Genomic DNA, 26,059 nt, shown 5'->3' with positions numbered 1-26,059 from the left:
CTTCCCTATATCGAGGGTCTCTATCCTTACTCAAGCACAGCCACTTGCAAAACTCTTGGCTCTGAATGTCCTCAGCAAAGAACCTGCCTGTCCTTGCCAATCCTGCAGTCGGCTCATCTCCTCTGGGCAGCTTCTTCATCTGCAACTCAGCACCTAGGCCAGAACACACCTCATGTTTGTGAGCATACCCAGCCCCTAGTTCCAGTCCCAGGGAAAAGCACCAGATATTTACTACAGCCCGAGACATGGACTACAGCCTCACTCCTTCCATGTATTTTAAGCGTTAATTCATGACTACTGGCAAGATGTAATATTAACACGTTCAATTCACTCAAAACTGCCTTCCTTTCAAACTTACAATACGGCATAAGGAAAATGAGGCCATGGGATATCTTCTGCAGGAGTATCACAAGAAACCAGCTCCCAATATTTAATTAATATTACTTTTAAAGTGCCCTTTGGGAATGGGGTGCTGATACCACTTAACAGACACCATTAAAAGTTTTGTTAAAAAGAAATTGTACCATACAAACAAGTTTTAAGCTCCTCTGATGTCTTGCTAAATGCATAGAATCCCAACTTGTTGCTGGGTCCCCACCAAGGTCTGGTTACAGCTCAGAGGAGCTCTCTAGTATTCACCAAGCTGCCATTTTCACCATGCAGATGTACCTACCCCCCTTCTAAGCATACATGCTGCAAAACAGGATCAGTTACCCACAGATGTTTATATATCCATATTAGTGAGAAACAAGACAAAACCAAAAGCATTGCCTAGAGTATATACATTGTGTTATCTAGAATACTAGAAAGGAAAGCTTCACTAAAGTTACCTTTGGCATTCCAGTACTGTCTTAATCCAGTGGGGGAAATTAATTCCTAATAGAAATATGACAGTCAGATGCACCTGCACTGTTGAAAACAATTCTAACATTTTATTTAAGTCAGTACTAAGACATACAGATTTTCATTAGCTAGCCATGCATGTGACCAGAAGTCACCACAGGCCTCTTAACAACATCCTTCAAGATCTCTAATGTTCAGCATCATGACAGAGCATTAGAAAGGAATAGTCCAAATACCAAACACTCAGTTTCACACATCCAGAAAAGTAATACACTGTTTGGTACCACATGAAAAATGAAGCCACTCAACAGGAAAAACTTAAAACTGACAGACTTTTTTCCCCCCCTGTTCTTCAAGAGACAACTAGTGCCAAGGTAAGAAATATTACCATAATGCCTATAGTAAGACAAGTCACCTGATCTTTGAGAAAGTATCTATAATAGATAAGAATCTGTCAAAAAGTAGCAACTAACAAGAGCTAGAAGACCACCTGGTCACACCTGTTTCTAGGCTACACCACAAACAAATTGATCACCAGCATCCCACACTGCCAACTGGGATCTTATCCCTATGTAATTCCATGCAGCGGTTGTCTCAGCTTCCATTCACATTCTTTTCCCACAAAGAGCCCCTCTCCAACAGTTGTTATTGTGGGACCCAAGCTCAATGAGTGGTCATTGCACTGAGAGCTGCACAGACTTAAAGAGAGCCAGGGTACCAAATTATAGTCTAAAACTGCAAAAAAAAGCAAAGGGATACAAAACAGATTTATTATTTCCTAACAGGGTTTCTAGCACAGGCATTAGCATAGATTAAGATATTTGTATCATTACAGTAAGTGATCTTTGAAGATAAAGAGTACCTAACATTGAAAGAGTTCCAGAAAAGAATATGGATACAACTTTTATCATATTTCATATTTTAATGCCTATTACCAGGAAGAAATATAAATTCAGATCAACTTCTGCATAAACTGATTTTTCACAGTCCTGGCTTATTCATGCATACTCAAGTGCTTCCTGTTAACCTATGACAGAAACCCGAGTTTCAGTCAAGCCCTCCATAGCAATAAACTCAATTTGAAGGAAATTGTTAATTGCAAAACATGATCAGTCTGGGCAGTAGGAAAACATCCACATGTATGCAGGCATGCTAATTCAACAAAAAAACATAGAAGTTTCTTATTGGGGGAAAATGGCAGTTGCTGTCTAGTTATTTAGAGCATCTTGTCTCCAAGAAAGTAAAAAAGTTTCTATATGAAGCAATGGCTTAAGAATTAAAAGGATTTTGTCACAAAATTTAGATTTCAATGTTTATATGTCTCTGCTTAATAGCTTAGTTTAACACAGGCCTATATACTTTGAAATTCAACTTTGAAGAGTTTGTCCATTCATTCTAAGAAATTGAATGTGACAAATTTTGTCACACTACTTCACAGTAAGAATTAAGAGATTACTTTTAAATGATGGTTCTACTCCTGACTCTTTCCTCCTCCTGAACTAGACAAGTTTGGAGAATACAGCTATGGTTTAGTTGTTTTTTTTTGTTGTTTTTTTTTTTTTTTTTTTTTTTTTTAAACAAACATCACCATATGTTCAAAACAACTATCAAAGAATGTTAGTTGCTACCTACAGACAATTCAGTGGTAATAAGTAAAAGCATCTCTCAAACTTATCCTTTTCAAATTATAGTGCTACATTGCTGCAAGCAAAAAACATCTTTTACTTGTTTAAGAAGGAAAAGAGTACAACTTAAGACAACATCCACAGAAGTGACATGCATCCATACCCATTACTTATATCCAAAAAACTTTCCTTCTCCCTACCACACTACCACTTTGTTTCATGTCTCCAATCTTGAGTTCTTCCATTTTTCAGACACTTCTTATGTAATTCAGTTCCTTGTTTAGCACCTCCTTCTAGAAAAAGAGTACCAGGATCCCATCTATAGAACTGTCTGTCAGCCACAGACCCCACAACACCCTGTAGCTGTTTGTCAAGTTATACAGCCAACAATCAAGGAGAGTATCTGGCTCTACACACAACCCTCCTTACAAAAAAATTTTTAAAATGGCTCCACTCCCCAATTTGGCTCTTTACATAATCCCATCACATACCCCACCACCACTGGGAGATGTGGGGAAAATGGAGCAGGGAAAAAACATATCAGGGACACAGGGTCATACTGACTTCAGACACTAAATCTACACTGCCCCTCAAAAGGTTAATCAGGTACTGTCCTTTCTCCTAGTCCATGACCATGTATCCTGATGGCATTAGCTCTGACATTCATTAACCTATGCAGGGAGTCACATCAGCTTACTGATCCACACTTTCATTTTTTCCCCCCACTGTTCTCAGATAAGCAGCCTGGATCCATTTAACAAAAGCCTGTACATACAGCAATGTCAATGAAAGTGGTACAGCCACACAAAAGACAGGAAGGTAAGGTGAGATAACTACTCTTATTAGTCAGCACAGTCTTAGATCAGTTGTAAAAGCCTTTTCCCACGCACTTCTGAACACTATTCACAGAAAATATGCCTCAGGTCCATCTCTCTCTATAAGTCATCCTAATAGTAAAAGGAAATTCAGCCCAGGGCCTGCTGACCATTGTTTACACCCACACAGACAAGAAATGAAATAGTATTACCAAATAGCATTGCTCATGAATACTACCTGAAAACAGATCATCCCTGAATGTCCACAAACACACCACTGATAACAAATAGCACAGCTGGGACAACATCAACTGCAGGAGCAAACAAACATGAATCTGCACAATGAAACAATTGCTGCTGAGGACCTGAGTGAAAGATGAAGTCAGGAAAAAGAAGACAGCCTCAAAGGTGAAGGGGTCCAAGGACCTTCTGTCTCCAAGGGGGAGAGGCAGCAGGAAACCATGCTGCTGTATCACCTCTCACAGAGGAAAGTAATATATCTTTTTGACTCACACTGACAATGTTCAATCGCACAAAAAAACTACTACACACAGCACTTTGCTGCACCACCACTTCTGGGAAGATCTAGAGATTAACACAAGCAAAATGGACTACAAACATACCCCCACTTGCTTTTTCCTTGGTTCAAAGGAAGGAGCTTTCTGCTCTTCCCCTACCACCCAAGAAAGTCAAGTTTTCAGAAGTGAAGCCACCTAGTGACTTCAGCCCTGTTCAGCCTGTTGCTTAGACTTTAAGGTTGATCACCAAGGTACCTGTACATCTCTCCAAACCCCAGAACTCTGGGTACCATGTCAGAGCCCTGCAGCCAGCAAGGCAACAGGAATCAGTTGAATCAATGGCTGACCTATTCCAAACTAATCTTGCTTCTATACATGGCTACAGGATCTGTCAGACGTTCCACTTAGCATACTAAGTCAGAGAAAATGTTAACCAACTTCACAAATAAGGTGTCTGGTGTGTTCAGAGCACTGGAACAACTCAGCACAACATCAGAAAAGTGCCAGAGCAAGAAAGGGCCTAGAAGGACAGTACCATTCAAGCAGTTAGAGCTGCTTCAGGCAAGCTTACACATTAGCATTTCCTTACCATTTAGGTTCAAATCAGGAGCACTTAATCTGTTACCTCCACCTAAAACATATTTGCCTCCAACACATGTCTGTCTCAAAGCACATGAACCAGATATCTTCCAGGCAAAATAACCAAAAGATGCAGTCCAGCAAGCACATCAAACCACCACTAGCAGGCACTGAGTCCACAGCACCAGAATACAACCAGAGATGCTACAAGGCAGGCAGCAAGGACACCATGTCACCAGCATAAAGCACTGCACTCTGCCTACTGGTGCCAATGGTCATCACCCACAGAACCATTGATTCACTCTCCACAGCACTGAGGACCCGCACATTTAAGTCACAACTTCTCTGACTGGGCTTCCACATTTTCCTGCCCCAAGGAAAATTCAGTATACCTGCTGAGAACTACCACCTCCCCCAAATGAGCTTTATGTCAATAAACAAGTTTGGTAATGAAATAACACTCCCACAAAGGTCAAAAGATCTGCGTTCAACTCCCTTTTTCCATCACATACTTTCCACTTTCAAGGAATTGTCCTCAAAAGGTCCTGTAGCATGATACTTAAAGCATTCTACTCCACACTTTTCCTCTCCCACTCAATACTACAGCTTCAACCAAAATCCAGCACAAGTGACACTTCAGCTTAGCCAAACCACACAAAAGAGTGAGTATTTGTCCCCATTTGACATCATCCTACCACTGAATAAAACAGCCTTTGGGAAACAGCCTACAACTTTAAGGCTCTAGGAGCTCTGATAAGCTCCCCAACTCTCAAAGTTGTGAATCAAGCCCACATTGGTCCTCAGAGTCAATTAAAATTTGGTTATTTCCTCATCAGTAGCACCCTCCACCAATCCAGTTACCTTAGAAGCAATGATAAAGTCTTAAAGAGAAAGCAGACTACACTTGGCAAGCAAATAACAATTTTGAACAAAAGCACACTCCTTCCACACAGGTAACCAAGTCTTCACAGGACAATCACCACTTACATCTTATGCTTTACATAAAACTGTTCAGTACTGGTTCACTTGCTAGGGCAAGGGGACAGGATAGTAACATCACCTCCACCATCTCCTGTAAACAAACAAGCAACATGCTGTCTTGGTTTTTAAACAACAGGTAAATGCACTGAAGAGCTGAACACAATCACAAACCTGACCCTAATGTTTCCTTGGCACAATCTGGCACATTCCTATTCTGCGCCCCTTGGAAACAACGCCACCCATGAAGAGTGAATTTCTCCAGACAGTATCTACAGGCAAAGAGTCCATTCTATACACTCTAGACAGTCTGGGAATCATGTATCTAAATGAGGAATTAAAAATAGTTTCCCTTTTCATACCAGTACTTGAACTAGATCTCAGGTTATAGGAGCACAAACTCCTGAAGTGACATTGGGAGGCAATGAGTTGTCAAAATAACTTAATTCCTAGTTTTATAGCAGAGTATAGAAGAAAGCTTTGCATCATGTACAGTAAACCACAAAAGAAAGTGAATAAACAGAGTTCAGACAAATTAAAATCTCTGTATCTAAGTTAGTTACAAGTAAAGAACACACAGTTTTGGATAAACTTCCATTTTTCAATATAATTAAGTTTTTTTAGATTAAAATATAAATGCCAAATTTCCCCACAATATTTCTTTTTACCAACTAGTTTTCTTAAGAACAAAATAACCTGACACCATCCCATTAAGGTACAGGAGAGTCTTCAGCAAAATTCAAAGTTGTTTCAGGCAAAAGCTCAACTTCTTCACTCAAATTCATTCAGCTCAATACACACTTGGTGTCGAAGCTTACAAGCTTAATCAGCTTTGCAGTTTCCCTAAACCATGTTTTCCCCCACCTTCCTTCTTAAATACTGTCTTAGACGCCAATATTAAAAAGAATTTAGGAAAGGAATCTAGATCTTCTATTTCTAGGTCATTTAACTTTTTTCTGTTTGTTGTCACTCAGACTACAGTTTCTGGAAAACGGCTGAATGCTACACAATTACTTTTATACCAATAAAAGCATTTGCATTATTTTTGGTTTATATTATGCAGCAGCATAAGATCTACGAAAGTTAAAAACATTTGGAGATGTCTATACTTAGGGCAACTTAATACAATAACACCTGAAGTATTAAGCAACTGATAGAAAAAACGTACATTAAAGTATAACTAACTGTTCACTACTCTGTAAAGTTTTAGTACTTTACATTACTTTCCCATGGGATTTTTTCAGTCATTTATAGTTCATTGCTTCGTATGGCTATAGAATCCCTGCTGTGTTAAAAAATGCCAAATAAAATTATATCTCACTCACTGCTTTATGCTATACCTTCTTTTGTTCAGATCCAATTAGTGAAAGCTTGTTCTTCATTTATCATACTTTTAGCTGATTACATTAGGCATTACAATAGTTCTCTAGCTTTCCTTGACAATGTTTGCACCATCAGTGTTACATTTATGGTTGAGGAGGTTCTTTCATCTTAACCCTCTATTCCAATCAGTTCAGGGGGAAAAAAGTACATTCGATTACTCTTGTTCAGCCAAAACTTCTTTGCTTGTTCTCTCATCTCAAAAATAACCCCACCAGATGTTTTAATTAAAAAAAAAAATCTGATTTCTATTGGTCCTTCCCCACTTCACCTATCCAAGTGTAAAGAATTAGTGCTTTGCAAGCTGAGCTCTGAAGCTAAAAAAAAAAGTATTTTGAACAGTATATGATTTTTTCCCTCCACTTTCCTCAAATAACAGATGTAATAAAAAGTATTAGCCAAGATTTTCAAGACCCTAAAAAAGCATCCATTTCCATTATGACGTATTTTTCGCAACATACTCCATACCACAAAAGAAACTGTATGCTCTATGGGCATCTCAGTAGCCATTTATTCAGGCTGTTTTCCCCTAGCAGCACAATTATTTATTTCAGGACAGTTGAAGGAGAAACTCCTCTTCCACAGCATAACTTTGGACATAATATTTTTCTCACAGTTCATGCCCCCTTCCACCTCCACAAAGATAATGTAAACCAATACCACTGCCAGCTAGCTGTAACTTCGCATTAATACACAAGTATTCTGAAGTCACTCACCTCCTTTTCAGATTTTTAATGTTCCCTATTACCTTAGTAATTTTCACCTATAGAAATCATTCATATCCTTACAAATTTTCAAATTAAGAACACAAAACAGTATTTTGTTCTTTATATTTTCCTTCTTTGAGTAAGCTTTGACTCTCAGCACATTGTTCAACTTTTGCCACATTCTCAATTTATTATGGTCCTTTCTGGGCTTCCTGCTCATAAGAGCAAAATTTTACTGGAAATGAAACATTCTTTGTACTGTTATAGTCTAGTTATTTTATATATTAATGAGAGTTATGTCAAAATGAATATTGCTCTAACAGCATACTCAAGACATTTGCCATAGTGTTCTACAGAAATCAAGGCTAAAGAATAAGAAAAAAGTAGGTTCATTGAAAGTCTGTATGTATTTCAGCTATTCCCATCACCTGCATTCAGCACTGTAAACTCCACAAAGATTTCAGAGAACTAACATTAAAAAAAAAAAGTTGAAGATACAACAAAAAAGTTTCTTCCAAAATAAAGTTATAGGATACGATTATTCACTAAGTCTTTCAGTATCTTTAGTTGAAGACCAACAATTTTAAGACTACGTATATCACTGCTCCACAAGCACCAGTGAAAACGCCTGCCTGCTTGGGTCAGTTATGCATATGACACTGGATTGGAAGAAGCTAGCACTGAAGAACCTGAATGGCTCAATACCTTGTGATGGGCTTTTCTCTCCTTAAATATTTAAGGAGCACACTCACAGAGCCCTGTTTCACTTTTATTTCAGTCCTGGTTTCAACCAGTATGACAGAAAGACAGAAATATAACAGACTGTCTGGTTTGCCCTCCTTTTATAGTTAATTGTAAAAATAAATTGTTAAGAGTATCAGACTACCTGTATTTCACCAAGAAGCTACACAAATGACATGTAATGTAAAACGGGCTGTTACTACATCTCAAAGGTTAAGTTCTAAAGAGAAAATTTACCTACATCAATTAATGCTATTTCTAAACATTTTAATCAAAATTATTTTTGTAAAGCATCCCTATCTACTCTAGTCACTTAAAAATGAGGTCCACTGTTTTTAGTGAAGGCAAACAGCTTTGGGGTGGGTAACTAGCTCAACTGCACACCTTTACATTTATTTCTGACTTTGGTCCAATGACTATCACCATCGGGGTAGCTGCCTACAATATTCATTGCCTTTGTAATACAAGTCTTGAAGGAGCAAGGCATGTCTTGCTTAATTCCATCAAGCATAAAATCAAAAGGATATTCACAACTCTTTTATAGCATCCCACCACTAAGCAAACAGTTTTCTCCTAGCTACACAAGGACAGAGGTTCATTTGACAGTTTGTATCAGCTCCCAAGTTTTAATTCAGAGCAGGGCTGGCCACTTGGGAGGAATATAAGGCTGCTGTTAGAGGATGTAGGAAGGCAGCTAGGATAGCCAAGGCCTCCTTAGAATTACAGCTGGCGAGAGGGGTCAAGGACAGCAAAAAGAGCTTTTTCAAATACACAGCAGATAAAACTAACACCAGAGGCAATGTAGGCCCACTGATGAATGGGGTGGGTGCCCTGGTGGCAGAAGATACAGAGAAGGCAGAATTACTGAATGCCTTCTTTGCCTCTGTCTACTCTGCCGGAGGCTGTCCTGGGGAGCCCTGTACCCCTGAGACCCCGGATGAAGCCAGGTCAATGGAGGAGTTTGCTTTAGTCGATGAGGACTGGGTTAGGGAGCAAATAAGTAGTCTGGACATCCATAAATCCATGGGTCCAGATGAGATGCATTCACAGGTGCTGAGGGAGCTGGCTGAAGTCATTGCTGGACCGCTCTCCATCTTTGCCAAGTCTTGGGAAATGGGAGAGGTGCCCGAGGATTGGAGGAAAGCAAATGTCACTCCAGTCTTCAAAAAGGGCAAGAAGGAGGACCCGGGTAATTACAGACCAGTCAGCCTCACCTCCATCCCTGGGAAAGTAATGGAACGGCTTGTCCTTGGTGCCATCTCAGGGCATATCAAGGATAAGAGGGTTATTAGGGGCAGTCAGCATGGCTTTACTAAGGGTAAGTCATGCTTGACCAACCTCATAGCCTTTTATGAGAATGTAACAAGGTGGATGGATGATGGCAGAGCGGTGGATGTGGTCTACCTTGACTTCAGCAAAGCATTTGACACAGTCTCCCATAGCTTCCTAGTTGCTAAGTTGAGGAGGTGTGGTCTAGACAATAGAGTAGTGAGGTGGGTTGCAAACTGGCTTAAGGAGAGAAGCCAGAGAGTGGTAGTCAATGGTGCAGAGTCTAGTCGAGGCCAGTATCTGGTGGAGTGACTCAATGGTCAGTACTGGGGCCAATATTATTCAATATATTAATTCACGATCTAGACGAGGGAATAGAGTGTACTATCAGCAAGTTTGCCGATGACACTAAGCTGGGAGGAGTGGCTGACATGCCCTTGTGGCCAGGAAGGCCAATGGCATCCTGGGGTGTTTTAGAAGGGGGGTGGTTAGTAGATTGAGAGAGGTCCTCCTTCCCCTCTACTCCACTCTGGTGAGACCCCATCTGGAGTATTTTGTCTAGTTCTGGGCCCCTCAGTTCAAGAAGGACAGGGAACTGCTGGAGAGGGTCCAGCGTAGGGCAACAAAGATGATTAAGGGAGTGGAGCATCTCCCTTATGAGGAAAGGCTGAGGGACCTGGGTCTCTTTAGCTTGGAGAAGAGGAGGCTAAGGGGGGACCTTATGAATGTCTATAAGTATATAAAAGGTGAGTGCCATGAGGATGGAGCCAGGCTCTTCTCGGTGGCAAACAATAATAGGACAAGGGGTAGTGGCATCAAGCTGGAACACAAGAGATTCCACTTAAATTTGAGAAGAAATTTCTTCTCAGTGAGGGTGATGGAGCACTGGAAAAGGCTGCCCAGGGAGGCTGTAGAGTCTCCTTCCCTGGAGACATTCAAAACCCACCTGGACATGTTCCTGTGTGACCTCATCTAGGCGTTCCTGCTCTGGCAGGGGGATTGGACTAGATCTCCTGAGGTCCCTTCCAATCCCAAACATACTGTGTGATACTGTGTGATTTGAGGTTTTGCTACCTGGTATAACCAAGATAGCAGCTGTTAATGGAACCTGAACACAAACGACAACATGGTACAAACATGGTTTGTTACTTTATGGTAAGTAACACCAAAGAATTTGGCCTCTGGACTCATCTATCAAAATCATTCCAACTGGCAGTCACATCACTGCAATGGACAGGTCATTTCCACAAATAATGAACAACTGGAGGTATCCAAGTCATCAAGACAGATTACATTAGTTAAACTACTTCCCAGTGCAAGCAACCAAAGAGCAATTAAAGGATTTATGGAAGACATAAGCTGTTTTTTTTTTTGGTCTAATTATATATATGTTGCTTAGACTTAACACCACTGCCCTATTTTAAGCACACAAAACAGTGTTCCAAGTAGTCTCTTATTTTCTTTAAAATATCTTGAGCTTCTTCAGTGCACACAGCTAATGCTTCATCTCATACAGACGGGTTTGATCAGTCTTCAAGTAAGGATCTAAAGAGCTAAGCAGACACTATTTCACCCCACCGTGTTTGTTAAAGCCTCATCTCTAGTCCATGAACCCAAAACATCAGCATCAAATCTAACACACATAGTGTTAACTTTATGAACTGATATATTAATTCATTTCTGACATACTAGCTTGTATTTCCTTTCTCCTATGAACTACTACAAATCAAAGACCCTATTTGCATTTTAAAGCCAAGACCACACTGTAGATTGAACTATTGTAACTATTTTGTCTCCTCTTTTTAATGCACTATTTATACTCCCTTCCCTAAGGTCATGAGTTGTTCTTTTTCTTGACATTCTTATTCCCTCATTACTTTATTCAAACTTGGTTTTTACTTACTGCTTCCAGACTTTTTTCATATTGTCCAGCTCATAGCACAGTCCATACAATAAACAAGGTCTTCACTCCAGCATGTCTGGAAGGCTAATTTGTCTTCTCAAGCCCACTACGGACTGGCAAAAGAACATGTTCTTTCTTTTAAACAGCATTTTTAGTCTATTTTCGGAACGAATTCATGCCAGCGAATAAGGCTGTGCAGTGCTGCTAAAGAGCTAATCCATTTATCCTAACAGCAGATACCATACACATAAGATGTAATGCAAGCACCCATCAGCATGCTTCAGTTTTGCCAGAGGGATCACAGATCAGAGTAGTTTGTATGCATATCCACTTAACCCTTGGCTTCCAAAAGAATTAGTATTTATCATTACATCCAACACCCATCCATTAAGAATTCATTTCACAGTCCACTGAGCATACATAAGCTACTATACTCTCCCAGTTATGGCTACCAGTTAAAATCTGAAGTATGCTTCTCATTCACTTCAGAAAGAATTACTTGGCACAAAAATCCAGTAGCAGGGCATTTGTCCCATCTCAGAAAATCAAGTTTCAGCCCCCTAGTCTACCTACAGCCTATTATTATGAACTGAGCTAGTCATGTAGGAATAGAACCACAAAAGCACTCTGACAGAAGCACTGTCAAAGTCCAAAACTCCCAACAGTTCTCACCTTTCACCTAGCTCTAAAACCCCCTATGTCTAACTACTTTCTCCATCAATCATGCTTCAGTTTTTAAATGTTGAGCAACCTGCCACCTATATTCACAAGTCCTGTCCTGCACAAACGTACTTTTTTCCCCTGAGAGCTTGTCTGAGGGACAACTTGTATTAAGTGACAACACAGGGTTTCAACTCCCTTCCAGTTTTCAAACTATCCTAGGACACGCACATAAAGGCACCCACAGTCCTTTCTTGCTATAGCAGTTTTTGTAGGCAAGGAATAATATGTTCTTTCTATTAAACAAGCATACCTAAGTATGACTACACTTGCTGTTACATCACAAAGGAAATTATCTTCTATTCTTGCTACTAGTGACCTAAAATATTTCTAAAGTAAAGTACATCAGAGACTGCATGACCTGAAAACGGGTGAGGAGCTAAAAAAGTACCTTACTTGTCAAGATAGCCATTTCACCATCTTCCTGCCATGCTGCTGAATATTCAAGGTATCTCAATATCCTCATCAAATCAAACAGTTCCAATCGGCCTGTTTAGCACACCTAGTAAGAAGGCATTCTTCTGGGGAGTAATGAGTTAGATTTACCAGACACAGAAACAAATTACACCAAGTTCTATGCCATCTCCTAGCATTCACTTTCTGTTGCCTTTTTCATGTACATTAGCAAAACAAAATTTAGGTTTCACTGCCACTGTTACACTTGGTGCACCTATCTACCAGGTGTTACTATCCAGCTTAATCCATGAGAAAAAAAAAAGTCAAGTTAACATTTACATGAGCAAAACACAGAAGAGTTCACACAGAAAACATGTTCAACACTTGTCCAGTCATCCCCACTGCCTCAGTATCTCTCCTCCTGTCAAGCACATGGAAGAAAAGAGCATATACAAAGACACTTCAGAATCACCAACATGCCCACCATGGTAATCAATGAGCCTGTATGGCAGCTGCAAGTCTTATTGAATTACTAAGAATCTCATCTACCTTTTGATTTCAAGTAGTACTTACCGCATTGGCATCAACATCACTGTGTATGGCAACTGTTTTAATCCCCATCTTCTTACATGTTTTGATGACCTACCATGTAAGAAGTGACAATTATCAACATTTAAAATACCAATAGTTTAAGAATTAACTACAAAAAGAAGAAACTTTAAACATTACATACTTACTCTGCATGCAATCTCTCCTCTGTTGGCAATAAGGAGTTTTTCAAAAGTCTGAAAATAAAAGATAGATAAGGATCTTGAGAGACAAAACAAGTTTTTCTCACTCCAGAAACACGTATTCTTTTCTCCTCCACTTCCACTGAAACTCTGGTTTATTCATGAGCTTGTAACTGTGAGATCACCTACTTTTAGAAGGGTTCTGCTGATTAAACAACGGTTATATAGCATAAAAGGTAAGCTACACTAGAGCTACCTAGCACATACACAGGTTCAGAAGAAAAAAGTGTTGAGTAGTCAGAGCAGCATTCCCTCTATCTCCTTATCGCACAATGTGCAGAAACTAGAACTCTGCAGAGGCTCTAGAAGACAGTCAGGCCCAGGGAACAGACATTCATAAGCACCGCCAAATACACACCAACAACCTCTACCACTGAAGTGCCAAAGTTGCATGTTTTTCAACACACAGAAGATAATTCAAAGGAGGCATGCTTACCATGCTTTCCAGGTCTCTGCTTTTTTAAAGACTACACAAAAGGGAAGGATCCCACATTATGACAGTACTCCAAAGACCATGTTTTAAAAGCTTTCACCTACATTCTGCTAGAGACAGAGCAAACATCCATGCTGATATCACCATCCTTCTGTTGGAAGTTACCATTGCTGTACTTCTCATACTGCAGTACCCCTGTGGAGGCTCCTAAACCAGATTTGGGAAAGCACCTGTATAAAACATAAACCCAGCTGATTTTACCTCTACTTGGGAAATGCTAGCAGGTACCTGTGTTCAGTACCTCGAACCAGCACAGACAACCTGGAATCCAATACTCATCTGTCATGGGAAATTTCTAAAAGGAATTCAAATCATAAGAATGCCTAGGGCATGAAAAGTAAAAGACAAACATTTCTACTCTGTAGAGGCATGCTTGTTGTCAGCCTGACCCCTCCTTGTAGCTGAGCCTATTGTGAGGAACCTGGCAAAATCTTGCCTTGTCATCATGACACTGCTGCACACCAAATATGAAGTAGCAACCAAAGTACAATAGAACAGCAAATCAAATTTAATACACCCCTGGAATTCACTGCCACCTTTCACACTGGAGTGCACTTAATGCTGTAAATATACCTTCAATACTCCTATCATGCCTGCAAGGAGATAACAAGCTGTCAGAAGTCAATAAGCCTCACAACCTAGACAAAAACTTCCCATTCAGAAAAAGTGATGGAAGAATGGAGTTGCTCAGCATAAAAATCTCATTGCTGAGGAAGTGAGGGTTATGGCTTTCACTGGCCTTGCTTCAAAATATACAGATGCACTTTGACACAGTACCTGCTTGGTTGCAAACACAGGCTGCCACTGAAAGGGACAATCCTGCTTTACACACTTAGCCCCACTGTTTTCCAAGCATCAGACCTCACAGGGATGCGGCTTCAGGACACATCAGTTCAACACGCTAATCAAACAGTCCTACTTTGCCTCCCACACTCTGAATCAAAAACCAAGATAGGGAATCAGCAGGACTCTCCCTTTCAGGGGCAGCCTGCAGGTACACCAAATTAGTTTTATCAAACTATAAGACATTCAAATAGCTATTCTCCCTTCCCTACACCAAACAGCTGTTTTTCATATGGACAAAGGGGGAGAAAAAGCATTGCCGCTGCAACAAAGAAAGTGTTTGTTATCCCCAAGTCATCAGTTAATTTAGGGAAGGAAACACAGGTGTAAAAGGAAAGGAAGGAACACTGCAAAATCCCAACAAAAACTGCTATGGACAGACTAGGGTACTCATTGTTTGCTCTCCCGCTCTAAACAGATCACCTTTGACCAAATTTACATTTTCAAAGCCAGGGCTGAGCCAGCATCACATGATCAGTTTAAACATATTACCATGTGATAAGAACATACAGAAATTAAGTAATAAAACTCTCCAGGTAAGAGATGCAGCAAGTTTATAGGGTATATTCAGCCAGAACCACTGAGGAATGCATATCACTGCCTACTATACAGGTACACCCACAACCCCATTTAAAAGACAAATCTTAAACATTTTAAGCAAGCTCAATTATCAGAGGTACAAATACTGTAAGAACAGCACAGAAGCTAGCAATTTGTTTGGAGAGCTTTTTCAGCTGAGGGCCTGGTCTGAAACCCAGTGAAAAAAATGAAAGGTTTCCAATGTGCTCACACAAATCATTCCCATATCCAAATTTCAGCATTCTAAGTACCTGAAGCTTTTTAGACATACAGACTTCATGGGAAAACTTTAAAAAGCTCCCAAATACTTGGCATTGAAAAGCTTTGAGTTTTAACTCAAATACTTCATTGTCTTAGTTTGAGTTTTTTTATTAATCAAGTGTGGTCACAGTGCAAGACAAGACTCTCAGTATCAAGATGTTAATATTTGACATTCTTTTTAACTTTCTAATTCTTCAGTAAAGACACTAACAGGAAGAGACTGAGCTCTTGCTCCTGCTGTTAAAGTATCAAGTCTAGCAAATAAAAACAAGACATGCTGCTTTAAAGTAACATTTAGCATCTAAACATAAATATCTTAAGTTTATAATCTGTCCCCTATCCATCTACTGCTTATGAATATCTTAAGGACAGGTGTCAAGAGAATGAGGACAAGACTCAGTGGTACCCAGCAACAGGATAAGGGGCAACAAGCACAGACTAAAACATAGGAGGTTCCATCTGAATGAGGCAAAACATTATTTTGAAGGTACCAGAGCACTGAACAGGCTGCCCAGATATGTTGTGGAGTCTCCTTCCCTGAAGACATTCAAAAATCTGCCTGGACATGATCCTGTGCAACTTGCTTTAGCAAGGGATTTGGACTAGATTATCTCCAGAGCTTCCTTCCAACCCCATCCATTCTGCAATTCCATTTTTAATGTCACTGCCACTAATTAGCTGAAAAAGGTCTGATATGAAAGTCTCGTCATTACAAAGACAGTGGAAATGGCAGTGAAGAGAGACATTAGAAAAGAGCTTAAAATATCTGTAGTAGCCACTAGTTGGAATGACATAGCTCCTAGTTAAGAGAAACCAAATACCTAATTATATTGTCCAAAAATAACTCCGCCTTTAGAAAAGGAAGGCAGCCTTGATTAAGCAAGGACTTTAAGAATACAGATTTCTTCAGAAGACTACTTTTTAAGCCACAGTTCTAGGCACACTGTTTCTCCCCTGTTCTCTAATACTATTTCACTAATGGTTAATTGCTTCCACACTGGTATATAAGGACAAGCCTATTAGCCCTGAATTGTCAGCATTCTTACCCTTCAATACTAGCATATCTTCAGGACATTTTTCCAAGTGTGTTACTTCAGAGGCTGTGCCAAGACAATCTCTCACAAGAAAAGCTCTTCTTGGCTAATAACTGTAAATTGAGATTGCTACTGCACAAGTCCCAAGATGAGGATTTATTATTCTCTGCAGGCCTTAAAGGCCCATCTTTATCCAAACTCTAAAGTTCTCACCCCCGTGTCAGACCATCTTACTGCTGCCACTATTGCATTTTTTTTACTATGAAAGGTTTTTGGCTAGTCTAGCTTTCAGATGTTTTAATAGACCTATACCTCCCACATCATGCTAAGTATTAATAGTCATTTAATAATTATAATATGTTCAGGCCACTATATAACTTTCCCAAACTCACAATCACATATCCAACCTTTTAAGGTATGCACCTGAAATAGTATCTAATCTTGACAAGTATGCTGCAAAAGCAACCTCCCTTTTGGTTTAAAAAAAGGAAGAAAAACATGCTATTAAACCAATGACTGTACAAGGTTATACTAGGAGAACTACTACCATTAGTAGCAACACAGGGAAAAGGATAGTCTTAAGAGCCAAATGTCAGTGGTACAGTAAAATGTTGAGAGAAAATATACACCATACTACATACCTTTTCGTTTGGATCATACAAAGATGAATAGAGTTTACGTGAAGTTATAAGGCACCATCTTGCACACTGCATTTCACACTGCAGAAGAAAGAGAGAGTTAAACATTTTCTTCCTGCTACAGTACTCCTCTAAGATAAAAACAGTTTATATACTGACATCTTGAGGAAACTCTTCTGTATCCTTCCATTCCCCCACGCAGTGGATGAAAGCTTAAAAGATCTGCCCTCCCTGAAGCACACAACCAACAAACTAACAGAACAATTCAGAAGCTCTAGATACTAACTCATTAGCCAACGTACAAATGATTTTTAGTAAACTCTTCACTGTAACATCTTTCCTTCTTGTTCCAAACAGTATCTACCAAGAAGAACAGCATGTGTGTGTCCATACACACTGGGGATAGAGAGAAGCCTTAACTGCTGGGAAGCTGTTGGGAATAAAGCAGGTAACAGACTGGGCCAGTGCAGAAAGCAAACAGAACAGATTTTAGATGCTAATTTGGCTACCCTAGTCTTCCCCATCACAACTCCTGACAATGGTCTGAGGAAAAGAACCATTTTACTCAAAAGGCTTCTGTTCTGAACCAACTTGTACAAAGACTTAGCTCCTACAGTTCAACAATTTTGCATGATACGTCAGGAAAGGAAGCATACATATGCCATTTCAAAGAGAACATAACAGATGATACAGCGAATTTGCAAGTTTCAAGGAGATCCACACAGGTGCTTCAAGCAAGTCATTTCACAACATAATGGCAGTTACAGCTAACAACCAAAAATAATCAGATAAATGATCCCACACCAAAATTGTATCAATACCAATAAAGATAACTTGGGAGAAATTACACTTGCTCACCCAGTTAAAAACCAAAAAGACCACAAAATGCTTCCATACTGAATATCACCTAGTAGGAGGCACAAAACAGCAATGACTGGCAACTGCCAGAATTCAGAACCCAACAATTCTATCTGAAAGATTTTGTTTCAGAAGTTGCAGAAAGCTAAGTAAGAAGTTTAGTACAAAGTAAAGGCTCTCCCATGAGGAAAGACTGAAAATGATAGAAGACTGACTACACAAGAAAGGACATATGTTCATATGAAGAGGTTAAATAGATAATTGAAAAGTTGATAAAATTTTGTGTTTACTGCTGTTGTAGAAGAAGCAGCTGAATTATCGTAAGTTTTTACTGTAAACTCACACTGACTCTGAAGTATCAGTGCATCAGTAACTGGAATGAGAAGCTCCCTATGCAACCCTCTCACCTGATCTAGTTTGAAGATGCTTTTCGTCTTGCATCACAAAAAGCAGACACCAGCCCAGGACCGAAAAGGGGCACTGCATTTGTAATGCAGCCAATATTACAACATTATAAAGGGAAAAAAAAAATCTATTTCAATACAAGTCCTGTAATACAGAATTAAAGGAAGCCTTGGAGCACACTACCTCATACCAGCTCAGACCAATCTTCCTAAGTAGAAAGCTACCACAGCTTCACAGACCGTTTAGATGCCAATCACTGATGGCAGACATAGCATAGAGTCCCAGGGAATCGAGATAAACTTAATTATTCTGTAACAATTCAGATAAGTTTAATTATTCTGGAACTAAAAACATCAATGAAAAGCCACTGTTCCACAACCTTCTTCCACACACTGGGTTCTCTCCCACTCAGTTTTTTTGGTTTGGTGCTTGGTTTTTGGGTTTGTTTTTTTTTTTTTTTTTCCCACTCGCTCTCCAAAAATAAAACCCAGAATAACCTGAAATGCTAATTATTTGGTGTGCTAGACTCAAAACCACTGGAGGTTTTTTTTCCAGGAGTATATGATTATTTATCTAAGGGTGAGACAGTACAAACTGTTTCAGGCATTAAAGAGGGAAGACAGTTAAGGACCAAATTGTGCCAGCTGCAACCAGACCAGGTTGATCATTATCCCAAGTCTACAGCAGGACTGTTAACATCTTCAGTGACTATATACCACTAGATCCTGTGGGAGGGAAGAGCAAGGACAGCTATAGCAGAAGCAGCAGAGTATACTCTCCTGCTCCAGAGTACACTCAGTTAAGTAGACTGAGCCCCTCTCAAACACTACTGACAGAAGTGCTTGTGGGACCACAAATAGGTCTGAAGGAGGTCATAAAGGACACGCAAAAAAATCTCAACCAAGTTAATATTATTCATTGAAGAAAGTAGTTAAGGGTCAATGGAGCTAATCTAAATACTTGTAGTTAGCTGGGGGGCAGAGCCCAGGGAGCAGGGCAAGTGACAAAAAACTTCTGAACTTTCTTGTAAACACGTTTTATACAAATCTAGTTTGCAATGTGTATGAGAAGCCAGAAAAGTTATGCCACAGGTGGAAACTGGAAGGAAAGGCTATGATGGTAAAATTAGTTAGCATTAAGTTTCAGAATCTTAGCCATGTGCTGTCCTGAAAAAGGCACTGTTCCAACTGTTTATACAGAAAAAGTTACTGAGCAATTAAAAACTGGAAAAGCATTAAACCACACTCAGCTCTTTTTACACTACAGAATTGGACAGATTTCACATAAAAATCTTGTAACAGCCTAACCTAATTATGCAGCTATGTTTAAAAACTTAACTACATCCTCACACACACACTAGAATCACTTACAGAACCAGGTTCAGCCCTGAATTGAATACATATGGGTCATTTCCTAAAACAAATCAAGCATATTGCTCAACTCAGATGTTAAATTCCAACTCTAATTTCAAAGTTTTGGAAAGAAAGACTTGTGTGATTTTGTATGTATCTGTACCAATATTCACTAAGGTTTAAGAGCTTACTCCAAGAAGTCTCTTTAGCGGTCTGCTCCCAGACCCTATGATCAATTGATTAAGTACTTAAAAAATAAACAATGGCCACAACGGAACACTGCTAAATTGCCGTCTCCAAATCAACAGCTACTCAAGTGTCCTACCCTGGGCTCTCAAGCTCCTGCTTTATGCAGGTTCATTAAAAGCTATACGAACACCTCTCCAAAGAACTCTCAAACCACCAACCCAGACAAGCAAATCTAACCCTCAAGCTAGATTCTGAATTGGCAGCTCTCCCAAAACCACACACGCTCTAGGTATTACACCTTACATTATAAGGTTCTCACAGCAGAGCCCAACAGAGCTCAGCTTGACCTAGTGACTTTTTCATATCTTGCACAAACTGGGAAAGGGCAGTAGAGTCATCAGGTATAACCTAGTTTTGTAATGACTTGTTACTTCAATTTGATAAAGCTTTTGACTCTCAAAAGCCCAAGAACACAGAATATTCATCCATGAGAGTTCAACTCTGGACTTCCCAGTTCAGCTCACAGTTTCCCACCTCTACTGAATCCTTAAAAAAATTGCATTAGTAGTGTATTTTGAAAAAGCACCCTGCTTTATCTATTAATTGCTCAATAGCCAAACTTAGGTCAAACCTGCATAGCTGTAATAGTTAAAGTCTCAGCGTTGAAAAGGAGATGCAGCATTCCAGATTTTAGGCAGGAAAAGCATCATATACCAACATTTGCTTTAATAAGTCCAATATGGGAAGGAATATGTATTTTAGCATTACTAGAAAATACAGTAAGCAATGACCAATTGTAATAGCTAGAGTAGCATACTTATTTTCACTAGCCATAAATTCTACCTCTTTGTCTTCCATTAGCAATCCTAAGATTTTTACCCCTACACTTTCAGAGATTTAAGTTTAAAACACCATGAGAATAACCCCTCTATATTTGCAGTATTTCCCAATAACTCTAAACATTCCCAAGTAATTGTGTACATAAAGAAAATGTAATTTTTTTCCATATTTTAATAACAGAGGAACTTCAAGTATCTGCAAGAATTTTAATCTATAAGGCTGAAAATGTAGCTTATCAATACAAGATCGTAAAAATCCTGTAAACAGAAAAGTAAACAATGCTTCTTGGGTTTTTTCCCCCCCCCTCTAATTAAGCACTTTCCCTTCCTTTGTATTGTCTCAGAGAGTGCTGAACAGCCAAGCACTTGTCACTGTAAGCAGATATTCCAAAAGCCAACTGCAAACAAAGATGTAGTACAAACTCAGTAAGGTACACTGCACTATACATAACAGTTCTTTCACTCTAAACCTGGTAAGGTTTTTGCCAACACAGCACACAAACTACAAGCAAGGAAACACCCATCTACCCAAGGGTATTTTCCTATACATCATTCCAACAAACAAGTACTTTCTCCCTTGTGCCCGTCCCAAAAGTTCGTATAGTCACATAGCAAACCAGCCCAGGAAATACATCCAGCTGAAAAGATACTCACAAGGAATGGGAAAAAAATGTGTTCTCAGTCAGATTTCAGTCCAGCTTATCCACTTAGATATGCAAGCAGCAGTGCTGGCACAAGCTGGAGGGAGACAGAAGCTCAGAAGGAATGGCCCATGATCAAGACCTAGCAGCTGCAGAAAGTTGGAACAGTTTCTCACAGCAGCAGCTTCAACAGCTCCAGCAAGGCCAATGCCTGTGAAATAGACCCCAGCATTGTAACAATCATGCAGGAACCACCAAGGCAAGTTTGGGGCAAGCAAAATAAGAAAACTAAAACAAACGGTGCTTCAGAACATGCCTGACATTTTTACTCTGTATAATCCTTAATAATCCCAATTTTTTCATCCAGAACTAAGATTTGCCCATAGCAGATGGCACAGCACCCTTTGCCTACAGAATCCAAACAGCTGCTCCTGGTAGCAAGGAGAAAACCAGAAGTTTCTACCTGCGGTATGCTTTAAGACCACCTGTCAGTACTAAAATCTGTAGTTTACATACCAGAAACAATCACTGAACTCCAGAAGTTTAGGTCTACATCCATCTCCTCAGATTGGAGACCATTTTAACTCCTTTCTTAACACGAGATGATACCAATTTTGCTGCCTCATCAGCCTAATGCTTCTGTGCACAAACAAGAGGAAAAACACTTCCCTGGAATAAAAGCATGCTAAAAATAAACTCACTTAAGAGAGCAAGGAGCTCCCTCCATACAAATAACATCCTTGACTTCAAAATAGTGGGTGCACAGGTAACATCTTCTTAGGGCAGAGATGGCAGAGAAAAAGTTCTCTACAAGATGATCCTCTTTTCTCCAGGGGAACTTGCAGACTTCCACAGATACTTTCTTTTTCAGGGAGAATAAAAAATAAATACTTCCTATGGTAAGCAATTAAAAGCATTTTGCACCCCTTTTCCCACATACAACTGTCATTCAACTGTTAAACAACACTGTGCAACAATGCTGCTTCTTATTCTAAATAATCTCCTTTATTTTAGGAAAGACATTGAAGTGCTGGAGCGGGTCCAGAGAAGAGCAACACGACTGGTGAAGGGACTTGAGCACAAGACCTATGGGGAGAGGCTGAGGGAGCTGGGGTTGTTTAGTCTAGAGAAGAGGAGGCTTAGAGGTGACCTCATCACTCTCTATAACTACCTGAAGGGAAGTTATAGCCAGGTGGGGATTGGTCTTTTCTCCCAGGCAGTTAGCAACAGGACAAGGGGGCATGGGCTTAAACTCTACCAGGGGAAATTTAGGCTGGATATTAGAAAGAAATTCTTTACAGAGAGAGTGGTCAGGCATTGGAATGGCCTGCCCAGGGAGGTAGTGGACTCGCCATCCCTGGAGGTTTTTAAACTGAGATTGGACATGGCACTTAGTGCCATGATCTAGTAAATGGACTAGAGTTGGACCAAGGGTTGGACTCAATGATCTCTGAGGTCTTTTCCAACCCAGTCGATTCTGTGATTCTGTGATTTTTAACATAATCTATAGAAATAATAGAGAAGAAAACACAGCAACTGCCTCAGTGAAGTTACCCCACAGTTTAAGGAATAAGGCTTTCTAGAAGTTTAAAGTCTTCACCAAAAACATGAGTTCAGTTCCACAATGAGCTTATCACATCTTCACTGACAGTAAGAAGAATTAAAAAAACACATTAAAGCTTTACATGACAGCTGAAAGATCCATAAGCACCTGGGGTAAAGGGAGGAAGGAAAGAGACAATACAGTTCCACAGAGCAGTAGCCTTTTTCTTTGAGCCAAGATTTTATTCTTAAAAATAGTACAAAAACCACACTGCACCCCTGACTTTTGGGAAGCTCCTGTTTAACAGAAGGTGAAAACAGAAGCAAGCACAGAGTAGCACATAACCCTCTCCGTTAAAAAATAAATAAATGAAATAATAAAAAACCACCAAAACCACACTCCCGGCAACACGCAGACGGGATACATCGAGGAACAGACTCTGGGATGCCGCAAGCCCTCGGCACCCGAACCCAAGACTCGGCTCTCACAGCTGTCACGACACCCGAAGCACCGCCCAGCCGCCTCCCCGCCGCCCACCGGCACCAGCCCCCGGGGAACCGAAGAAGCAGCACCCCCGACCCCACCGCTCCCCAGCCGGCAACCTGTCAGTGCCGCAACACCTCGACCGGTCACACACGCTCCCGAACAGCCCCTCACCCAGCCTGGGGGGCACCCAGCGATAGCCCCAATCATTCACACTGCGACACCCGCTTCCGTAGCTCTCCTCAGGGGAGACGTCAGCCCAGCCGGCCCCACACGCAGGGATCAGCACCCGCTCGGCGACCCCGCCCGGAGCCCCTCACAGCGGAGGGGAACGCGCCACGACCCTCTATACAGGGGCACCCTCAGCCGCCCCAGAGAGCAGCCCCGCACCCCAGCGCCGAGCACCACGCACGGAACAGGATGAAGCCACGCTCCCAGCCGTCCCAGCGCAGCCGCTCACCTTCATCAGCGCCCGGAGCCCCCGCTGGCCGCCCGCAGCCCCCCAGCACAGCGCCGCCGCCATGTTCGGCCGCCGCTGCTCGGCCACCCTTTCACCCTGTCGCGGCGGAGGGCCGGGCCGCCTGCAGCCAATCAGAGCGGCCGCCGCGGCCGTCTGGGAGCGAGCGGGGCCACGTGCCCGGGGAGGGGGCGGGGGCGGGGCGGGTCTCGGGCAGGCTGCTGCCCGCCAGTGCGCGTGCAGCGGGGTGTTCGCTGCTGCGTGTTCCCGGGTGCGCGCTTGCGGGCCCGCGGCCGGGGCTGCGCCTGTGCCCGCGCCTGCGCCTGTGCCCGTGCCCGTGCCCGTGCCCGTGCCCGTGCCCGCCCTTGGGTGCCTTCAGCGGGGCCTGCACTTGTGCGTGCCTCTCGGGGCGTGGAGCCGGGAGTGCACCTGCGCGCACCTCTGGAAGCGTGGCCCGAGGGATCGCGCTTGGGCTCGCCTCCCGCTGCACGCAGCAGGGTTTGCGCTTGTGCGTGCTTCTAGAGGTGTGGCTCCGCAGCTGCGCTTGGGTGCGTCGCTTGATGTTGGCTGCTTTTCCTACGTGCTCCTCTGTTACTCCCCCTCACTACAAGACAGAGGTGCTGGAGAGAGTTCAGAGAAGGGACACGAAACTGGTGAAGGGTCTGTAGCACAAGTCTGATGAGGAGCAGCTGAGGGAACTGGGGCTGTTTAGCCTGGAGAAAAGGAGGCTTAGGGGAGACCTTATCGCTGTTTGCAACTGAAAGGAGGTTGTAGCTTGGAGGGGGTTGGTCGCCCAAGTAACAAGCAGGAAGACAAGAGAAAACAGCCTCAAGTTGCACCAGTGAGAGGTTTAGATTGTGTATTTGGAAAAAGTTATTCACTGAAAGGCTTGTTGGGCATTGGAACAGGCTGCCCAGGGAAGTGGTGGAGTCACCATCTCTGGATGCATTTAAAAGACGTGTAGATGAGGTACTTAAGGACATAGTTTAGTGCCAGAGTTGGGTTATGGTTGGACTCAATGATCTTGAGGGTCTCTTCCAACCAAAATCATCCTATGATTCTGTTCCTCATGTGTGCCTTTGGGCTTGCATTTGTGCCTGCAGAAGGGCATGTGCCTTGGGGGTTGCACGCTTTTGTAGGTCTCAAACTGTTTTGTGTACATGCATCTCTCCTGCGCGTTAAGCTGCATTTGTGTGCATAGCTGATTTTGTAAGTGCAGGCTTGTGTGTGGAACTTGGGTCTGTCTGTGGGTGACAGTATAAGGGCATACACACATACAGCGCTATCTGTATCTGTGCAGCTGCAGCTACGAAGAGTTACAGCAGCACAGGCATATCAGTGAAAATAGAAGATTCGTCCACACTCTGGGTTGCCCTGGTGATGAAGGTGAAAAGCGTAACTGCCAGCAGAATCCAGTCCAAGCCCCTGCACTATGAAAGGCAAGTGAGGCTGGCATGAGGAGTGACAGGAGAGGGATGCCACTAATCCTCTGATCATCTGCGTGAACTACTTACTGCTTGGTTCTCTGGCACATGATGCTCTGAGTCAGCCTCTTCTGAAATGACCTGTGCAGCTGGGCTCCAGTTATCTGCTGCAGGTATCCTGTATCTCAGCTGGTGCAGGTGACAGACTTGTGCCAATCCCCAAGTAAATTGTCACTCATCCCTACAAATGCTTTGAGAGTTTTACTGTGGGGCAGGTGCATAAGAAGCATCACTGTTACCATCTTGGACTTCTGTTGCAAAACAACAGAGGTATAAAGCTGCCCACAACACTGAAGTATAAAACTTACGTGATCCAAGATGTTCAAATCACTGTTCCAAAGGCAAAGGAACAACAGGGTTTTTTTCTTTAATATGCATTATTAAAACAGTGGTGAAGTCAGAAAGGAGGGTAAACCTGAGCCTTCTCTTTATTCTCCCTACAGTAGCAGAGCAAGACTACTGTTTCTGAAGCTGGAAGACAATTATTCTTAAGCTAAGGAAGGGAGTATGTCACAGGCAGTTTTCAAGACATGCTTTACCACAAGATCCAAACAGGGCTAGAAGACAGCAAAAAAACCTACATCTATAGGGAATATGTATATGGGCAATATACGTAGTCATATTAGCAATAAATCCCTCAGACTTTAGACACAGGGTAGATCCTCAAGCAGGGTAAGAGGACATTTCCTATACAG

At 41.6% G+C, this 26,059-nt stretch overlaps 1 protein-coding gene across 3 annotated transcripts in view; it reads right to left on the bottom strand.

Annotated features, from left to right (window-relative positions):
• Window positions 1-24,236, bottom strand: part of PCCA (propionyl-CoA carboxylase subunit alpha) — a 286,891-nt gene extending 262,655 nt beyond the window's left edge. The window contains exons 1-4 of one of the 3 annotated variants that reach the window (XM_065057776.1): window positions 23,884-24,236; window positions 17,117-17,194; window positions 13,212-13,259; window positions 13,048-13,116 (exon numbers count right to left, since the gene is read on the bottom strand). In XM_065057776.1, coding sequence (XP_064913848.1) covers window positions 13,048-13,116; window positions 13,212-13,259; window positions 17,117-17,194; window positions 23,884-23,946 — 258 coding nt within the window. In that variant the 5' untranslated portion in view covers window positions 23,947-24,236. Of the gene's footprint in view, window positions 1-13,047; window positions 13,117-13,207; window positions 13,260-17,116; window positions 17,195-23,883 lie in introns of all 3 variants that reach the window. The other 2 variants (XM_065057761.1, XM_065057768.1) reach the window with 2 other exon arrangements.
• Window positions 24,237-26,059: the final 1,823 nt, after the last annotated feature.

Source organism: Columba livia, chromosome 1 (assembly GCF_036013475.1).
Source record: "Columba livia isolate bColLiv1 breed racing homer chromosome 1, bColLiv1.pat.W.v2, whole genome shotgun sequence".
Taxonomy (NCBI): Eukaryota; Metazoa; Chordata; class Aves; order Columbiformes; family Columbidae; genus Columba; species Columba livia.
This window is presented reverse-complemented; position numbering and strand designations above follow the sequence as displayed.